This window comes from Panthera uncia (assembly GCF_023721935.1).
Source record: "Panthera uncia isolate 11264 chromosome A3 unlocalized genomic scaffold, Puncia_PCG_1.0 HiC_scaffold_11, whole genome shotgun sequence".
Lineage (NCBI taxonomy): Eukaryota > Metazoa > Chordata > Mammalia > Carnivora > Felidae > Panthera > Panthera uncia.
The window spans coordinates 12,371,433-12,379,528 of record NW_026057578.1 but is presented as its reverse complement, the minus strand read 5'-3'; the positions used below and the strand labels follow the sequence as shown (position 1 = coordinate 12,379,528).

Sequence of the window (8,096 nt, the reverse complement as noted above, 5' to 3'; positions counted from 1 at the left end):
TGCCCTTATCTTCTCTCCTTCTCATCTCTTTTCCCCTGAACTCTCCTCTTCCTACCTCCTCTCTCCCCTCACCCCTTCACCTCCAATCGACCCCCTACCTGTCCTCCTTTTCACCTTTCTCCCTTGTCCCTCCCGGGCCCTCTGGCCTTTGACCCACTCACATTCTCCTCCCCCACCTTTTTTTCTTCCTTCCTCCACCCTCGCCCCTCCCCTCCTCACCCGCCGGGTCCCGCCCCCAGCCGCAGGCCCCGCCCCGCCGGGGTCACGGGGTCGACGGACGCTCGGCGGCCGTAGCGGCCCCGCCAGTCACGTGGTCACGTGACGCTCTCCAACATGGCGGCGCCGTGGGGCCGCGGCGTCGCTTCCTGACGGGGCGGCGCGGACGAACGCGGCCGGTGGTGGCCGGGACGCCGGGCCCGCAGCGTCGCTCGCCCGCTTGTTCGCACCGCCCGCCCGCGGGGCTGCCAGCCCCCGCCGGGCCGGGGCCATGCAGGAGAGCCAGACCAAGAGCATGTTCGTGTCTCGGGCCCTGGAGAAGATCCTAGCCGACAAGGAGGTGAAGCGGCCCCAGCACTCCCAGCTGCGCAGGGCCTGCCAGGTGGCGCTCGGTGGGTGAGCCGCCCCGGCCCGGCCCCGCGCCGGCCTCCCCACGCCGGCCGTTACCCCGCCCGGCCTCCTGGTTTCCACCTCCCCCGACCTCGAATCCCACCCTGCCGACCCCCTTATTATAGCCCGGGGAAACTGATGTCCAGGCAGCTCGGGACTGGCCCAAGGTCACCTAGCAAGTTAGTGACAGCCAGCGCTAGCTAATCCAGCCTCCCAGCCCCGGGCTCTTGCCACGACTCCTTGCCGTCCTGTTTCCTGGTTCCTCCCCTCACCAACCTCAGGAGCGGTAGTCCTTGCCCCAAGTTTTCTCTTTACCTGCGTTCTGCTGGTTAGGGTTCCCCCATGTGAGCAGAGCAAGTGCTTTGCTCACCTGCCTTAGGGAAACCCCTGACATTTGTTTTGGAAGTCCTGGATTGGGGAATGTTTTCCCTTTCATTTGGGGATCTCCCATAACTCCGTCATGTCCTGCACCTCTTAGGTAGGTGCAAGAGATCCGCTCGTTGCGGGCAGTCCACTGAAATAGATGTTCTTTGAGGGCAAAAAGGCTCGTCTGTTTTATTCACTGCTGGATTCCCTGCGTCTGCAGCTCTGCCTGGCACATAGTAGGTGCTGATTGAATGGACCCACGGATTATGCAAAGAGGGAGAGGACTCTCACTCATAGCTAGTTAAAACCTTGGTAGTTGATTACAGCATCGACATCCTGTCTTTTAATCGTTGAAATATTTACCAAGTGGCCACTGTCTGCTAGGTGCTGTGATGGGCACTACAAGACAGACAAGATACTTGCCTTTGTGGGGCTTATACTCTAAAAGGGGAAACAAAAATTACTGAGACGTTTTTGAGTACTGATAAATACTTTTGTGAAAGTAAAAGAGCAAGATATGATAAAAAAAAAAAAGGGGGGGGGCCTGCGGACTGGTTTTGATAGGGTGTCAAGAAAGTAATCCTTTCTGAGGAGGTGACATTTGAGCTGAGTACCGAAAGGCAAGAAGTATCCACCATGTGGAGTTTCAGGAGAAGAGTTCTGGGTGTTGAGGATCAATACATTTGACGAGCGCTAGCTTCAAGCTAATTCACGACCCCAGTGCCTTTGGTTTGACATCTGTAAAAAGACCTGGTTTTGCCCTAACAAATCGAGTAAATGGAAAGTTTGATTTTCTGTTAGGGAGTTTGTAGTTGCCGTCACTTTTCTCGCTACGTTTGGTGTAAGGGACAGAGCCGAGATTCTTCTCTTGGGGCCTAGGAACGAGCTTGTGAACTTTGCACTTGTCGAGGAGAAGGTCTTTGGCTTTATCTGATTCTCGGAAGGGTCTGAGACTCCCTCAGGGGTCAGGAACTATTGATTGAGAGGTTGTAGTTGCTTAGATAATCTGGAAACAGAAACTAGTCCTGTGAAATCCAGGATCAATTGGAGGAATTTACTGAGATTTAGATTTGTAAAGCTTTTCTATTCAGAAAACCAAGACTAACTGTTGGATATTGTTTTATCAGGAATGCAGGATAAACACCTCAAAGCAGTTTGTTAGGCAAAAGCCCAATAGCTAGAACTCCATTTTGAAACCTGCCTGGAGTCTATCCTGTCAATATTACTTTAAGAGTATTGTCGCAGAAATTTAAAGATAACTATTTGGCAGAAAATTTTTCATTCCTCATTTTCACCAAGTTGTTTATCACAATTTTGCAACCTACTTCTAAAATTGTATTATGGGTCATAAAGGGTCATAACATTGAGAGCTTTTTTAGATGTTTTTGGATCATATCTTTATTCAGAAGTTGTGGAATCCACGTTCAATGTTTTAGTAGTGGATTGTAAGAAATAGCTCATATAAGAAGTAATTTGACCATAGGTTAAATGAATAGCAAGCAAATGGACATGGTGGCTCATCATTGTCATCAAATTGGGTCATAGGAACTATTATAAGGGAACCTGTGCACAGTGTTGAGTCAAAGTGGCCATTTTTTTAAGAGAGTAATTGTGTCATTGCTGTTGAATAGAAATGACTGCTTTTATTTGTAAACAGTAGAAAACCTATAGCAAAGTACATGGTGATTGATGCTTCACTCTGCATCTCCAGGCACAGTCTTGTGCCCAGAAACAAGCCTGTGTGTGAGCTTGTGTATAAGAAGTTTTGTAACGTGGCCAGCGTTTTGGAGATTACCACATACAGATTATCGTTAATTTTGATAAGAGGAACTGTAAATGACCACCCAAAGTTGAAGTGCTTAGATGATGGAGCGCACTTACAGGAAGCAGCTGTGATAGGATTCGTCTGTTGTAGTGTATTGGGGGAGGGGATCAGGGCTGCAGGGACTGCATAGTAGGGAGGTTAGGAGTGTGTTCTCTGGACTCAAGACTGCCGGGGTTCAAGTCGCTTGCCTTCCGCTTCTTATCTTTGTGATCTTGGACAGGTATTATACCTTCTTCATTGGGTTATTGTAAGGATGAAGTTAGTTGACATGTGCAAAGAACTTGGCACATAGTGGATGCTCTTGGTTTTGCTCTTGGTTGGTTTTTTTTTTTTTTTAACATTTATACATCTTTGAGAGACAGAGACAGAGCATGAGCGGGGAAGGGGCAGAGAGAGGGAGACACAGAATCCGAAGCAGGCTCCAGGCTCTGAGTTGTCAGCACAGAGCCTGACGCGGGGCTCGAACCCACAAACCGCGAGAGCATGACCTGAGCCGAAGTCGGACACTCCACCGACTGAGCCACCCAGGCACCCCTTTTGTTTTTTATTATTAGCTTAAGCTGTAACAGACCACAGACACTGAGGGCTCTAGCCTGATGTTCTTAACCTGCATTGGTTCCTCATTCAGGAATGACTTATTGCTCTATTTGGTTTGTTGCTGCAGTAAATAAGAATGTAATTACACGACCAGGAGGCTGTGTCTATCGCAGTGTTAACTTGCTAGAGCTCAATGAAGACAGGGGTTGTCCCTTGTAACAGCAGTGATGATCAGGATCGAACAGGTTTGGAGTAATCTCAGTGATTTATCTGCACTAAATGCCAAATGCATAGGTAGGTATAGACTACCCAGTTAGGGGATTTTGTCCTGCCAGCCTTTATCTGAAGTATCAAAATAGCCTGTAAGAGTATTCATCACCCCAAGGATTTTGTTGGTCTTTACCTTGTTAACGAAGCTCTGATGTGTATTAATAATCTTGAACCCTTCAGCCTTCTTGTTGGTGTACACACATACATTCCTAAACCTCCCTTTCATAAGTGTCTTAAGGGCCATTTTCTGTCATGATCTCTCTTTACATTATTGAGTTATAAATTATAAATTCTAGAGTTTGGAGACTTGACAGGATAATCTGGGTGTTTTTAAATTGAGTATGGAAAAATTTGCCTGGAAATCTGGAAAACGTTAACTGAGTTCTAACAGTACTCTTCTCATCTATATATGATAAGAGATGCATTATCTTACTTCGTAACTTAATCCACACAGAGTGCTAAGAGCTGAGTGCTCCGTAATTACTTGGTGTCATTCTTAGTCATTATCAAGAAAACATAAAAAGAATAACAAACATATCTGTATGGCTTTCGTATGAAATAGAGTGATTTCTTTTTTTAAATAGACTTTTTTTTTAGAGCAGTTTTAGGTCCACAGCAAAGCTGCACAGAAGGTACAGAGAATTCTCATCTCCCTGCCCCCACACATGCGCTGCCTCTCCCGTTAGCGACATGCCTCACCAGAGTGGAACATTTATTACTATGATGACGCTACACTGACGCATCATTGTCACCCAATTGAGTAACGTCTTAAAATCACATGTTATGTAATAACTATTGGTCTCTACCATGTACTAAGCATTTCTGTGTTCCAGGCACCATGCCATGTGCTCTGCGGCAGTTTACTTCTTAACTGTTATTATCCTCATTGAGGCCCAGAGAAGTTGGCCAGCATACCTCAACCAGGAAGCAGTGGAGCCAGGATGGAACACTGGCAGGCTGGCTCCAGAGCCCAGGACCTTAACCGTTACTGTCACGCTTGCGCTGCTTCTCCGTAGGAGAGTTATTGTATGTAAAATACTCAGTGGAGTCTTTAAGCGATAATTGCACTGCAGTAAAGTTTTGAAGTTTCATTAAGTAAAAGCGTTTGGTAAGTAGAGAGACCATATTTTCTATAGTTGAATTTTGATATATTTGAAAGCCTGTCGTCACAATGATGACAGCTTTGTTCCCCTGCAGCTTTTTGCTGCATGTATCTTCGGTTTACTTTAGTTTAGGAACTAAGGGGAAGAAAGAAATGAGGGTAAAGAGCCGATGGCCCATAAGCTTCGCTTGAGTGATGAAGCTTTATGACCTCTCTCTTCATCAGCGGTAAAGTGCCTTTGATGAATTCTGGAGGTGTAACATGTAGCTGGTGTCCGTCTTTGGGTACCGCAGGCGAAGGGAAACCGAGGCCCAGAGAGAGTCTTGCCACATCTGCACAGCCAGGCGGGAGACCTACGGAACACACGTGCCCTGGCCTGACATACAAATCGTAAAATCCAGCTTTAGATCTGCCACTCCGCTTGATATATGGGACTGAGAGGCGTGCGGGTCATTGGTGATCTTAGCTTGAGCTGTTCTGGTGGCACAATGAAGGAGAAAACCAGAATGGAATGGGCGAAGCATGAGTGGGAGGTGAGGAAATAGCGAGCACAGACAACTGTTTTCCAAAGTTTGGCTGTGGCGTGAAGGAGAGGCAGGAGATGTGGATCCTGGGAGGGTTTTTCTCCTTATTATTTCAAAATAGAAAAAACTCGAACGGGCTTAAATGTCCTTGGGAAGAAGCCAGTTAAGGGAGTATGCTCATAAATCTTAGTTGTATATTAATGTGCAAAAAAAAAATTCAACATTTACACGTCCATATGATAAAGTGAACTGCTTTGTCCTCCATATGATGTTGTTGTTATTCTAATTTTGATGTGTTCAAAATAACTGTTCTCACCACTAGGAAGAACCTAAGTGCAAAATTTGAAAAATATGAAAACCATCTCTAAATTGTCATAGCAAATAAAGTAAGCCTTCCTGGTGAAATACAAAATAAACCCTTTAATTTTGGCAAACTCTGGTGTTTGGATGAGACATTTTGTTTGCACGTGGTGCAGATTAATGTTTTGAGAAATACCAGGACTCAGGACCCTGACAGATTAGTTTTTGTTGAAAAGCTTTATGATGATTCTTCAGGAAGCGGTCACCTGCCTAGAAGCAGCATGTAAAAGTTGGATTTTGATTACTGAAAATTGTTTGTTTATTGGATTAGCAGAAAATTCACTGAGAGCTGAGTTGGAAACTTTGCTTCTTGATTAGTTCTGTGATGCTGGGTTGATAATTTAGCTTCTTTGAGCCTCAGTTTCCCGAAATGCTAAAGGTGATAATACCTTTGTCCCGGGATTATTGTGAAGGTTAAGTGACCCAGTGTAGTAAAGTCTGGTGCCTAACAGATAACCTGTTAAAATTTAGAGGCTCTGGTGTTAACCATATTTAAAGGAGAAGAAACTGAATGCTTGCTCTTTTCTGCCTCCCGTATTAGTTGGTTCGTGGACGTTTTTCTGGTCTCTGACATTTCGATGCTGGTGAAGCAAGCCGTTGGATGAATTTAGAGCTCTGTCCTGTACGTGTAAATCTCAGGGGAGAGTCTGGGGAAAACAGTAAGACTATTCTTTATGGAAAAGAGCAGACTTGTGAAATGTGTACTTAATCAGCAAGTACATGGAGTTTCCTATATAAATAGCTCAGAACTGTATTTAGTCCTCACCAATTTCACCAGGCTTAGGGGGCCTGCCAGGAAAATACTTGACTTTCTTTCCAGCAAGGTTATCTTAGAAAACCTTGACTCATTCCTGGAGTCTTCCTAAAGGAGCTTCTTTCAGTTTACTGTCTTGGTTGTAAATAAGTCTTTTGCTGCTTTTTTTTTTTTTTTTTTTTATTAAAGGTATTTTGTTAAGTTTTATAGATTTGTGGGGAGAACAGCCTTCTTGTGCCATTAAATTCTTAAATTTTTCCTCAGTCCCAGGGAGCGGTTAGTGCATATTTTGCTCTTTATATGGTCCTTTTGTCTGTTGACTAAACAAGGGTGACATTCACTGAGAAGATATTTATTTGGGTGTCACATTTGGTGTCATGATGCAGGGGAAGCAAACAAGGACCCTCTTCTCATGGAGTTTGCAGTTAATGGGGAAGAAGTGCATTATTCAAATGCTCACATCCTCTGAATCAACGTTTAAAAAAAAAAAAAAAGTTAACCTAAAAAGTCCTATGAAGGAGAGAAACCTGGTCCTGCAGGGGAGTGAGCAAAGTTGTGAGGGAAAATTTCCCTGAGGAAGTCTTGAGATTTGAATGATAAATAAGAATTAAGTAGGTGGGCGGGGCACCTGCCTGTCTCCTTCAGTAGAGTGACTCTTGATCTTGGGACTGTGAGTTTGAGCCCCATGTTGGGTGTGGAGATTCCTTAAAGATAAAAGCTTAAAAAAAATTAAATAGGTTAGGGTGACAGGTGTTTTGGCAGGATGTGGGAATAGTATGTACAAAGGTCCCGTGGCAGGGAGGAGTACAACTGTTAAACTAAAAAGTCGATCGACAGTTATCTCAAAATAGAAAAAAAAAATGTGATCATTTAATTGAAAAAGAAAGCGAGAGAAACTGAAAGAGGCCACTGCGTGGTGGGAGCATGGTAAATGAAAGGGGAGAGTGTGTGAGAATAAGGTGGGAGGGGTGGCCAGGGCCCTACCATGCAGGACCGCAAGGTTTTCATGGTGAGGAGTCTGATTTTCCAAGCAAAAGCAGTGAGACAACACTGAAGAGTAGTAAACAGGGGAGAAGGTGCCATGATGACCAGGTTTGTGTTTTGGAAAGATCACTTGGACTTGGACTGTTGTGTTCAGAACATTTTAGAGGAGGACCAGAGGGATTGCTCAGGGACAGTGAGGAGGCAGCTCCCGTAGCCCGGGTGAGAGATGTTGGTTCCTGGCCTCAGTGGTGAGGACAGAAGCCAAGCAAAGCGAGTGTATTCCCCACTTGTCCAGAAGGTGAATGAGAACATTGGATAAGGAAGAGGCTGGCTGTTAAGTTTCTGACTCACCCGACTGAATGGATGGTGGTGCCGTTCCATAAGGTGGGAGTGTGGGGGTAGCAGGTTGATCTGAGTTGGGACTTGATGTGTTGAGGCTCACCTGCCTTCGAGCATCCAGTTAGGTGGAGCAGGCAGCAGGTGGACATATGAGCCTGTTGCTCCTGAGACAGACCGGGGCCAGAAGTCATGATTTGGGAGTCAGGAGAGCCTAGGTGGGAACCGAAGGTGTCGGTGAGAGTGAGGTGGCCTAGGGAGAGAGTGTACAGAGAACGAGAGCCAGAGGTCTGGCTGGGCAGAGGAGGCAGCCTGCAAAGGCCATAGAGAGGAGTTGGGGCAGAAGCAGAGGGCAGATGAGAATGTGTGCCTAGGAAGATAGAAGCAGAGAACATTTCAAGGAGGGTGAGGTCGGTAAGGTCAAATGCTGCA

At 45.7% G+C, this 8,096-nt stretch overlaps 1 protein-coding gene across 2 annotated transcripts in view; it reads left to right on the top strand.

Moving 5' to 3' along the window:
• Positions 1-295: 295 nt before the first annotated feature.
• ARFGEF2 (ADP ribosylation factor guanine nucleotide exchange factor 2) overlaps positions 296-8,096 on the top strand; it is a 100,308-nt gene continuing 92,507 nt past the window's right edge. For both annotated transcript variants that reach the window (XM_049650644.1, XM_049650643.1), the window contains exon 1: positions 296-608. In XM_049650644.1, coding sequence (XP_049506601.1) covers positions 488-608 — 121 coding nt within the window. In that variant the 5' untranslated portion in view covers positions 296-487. The remainder of the gene's footprint in view (positions 609-8,096) is intronic.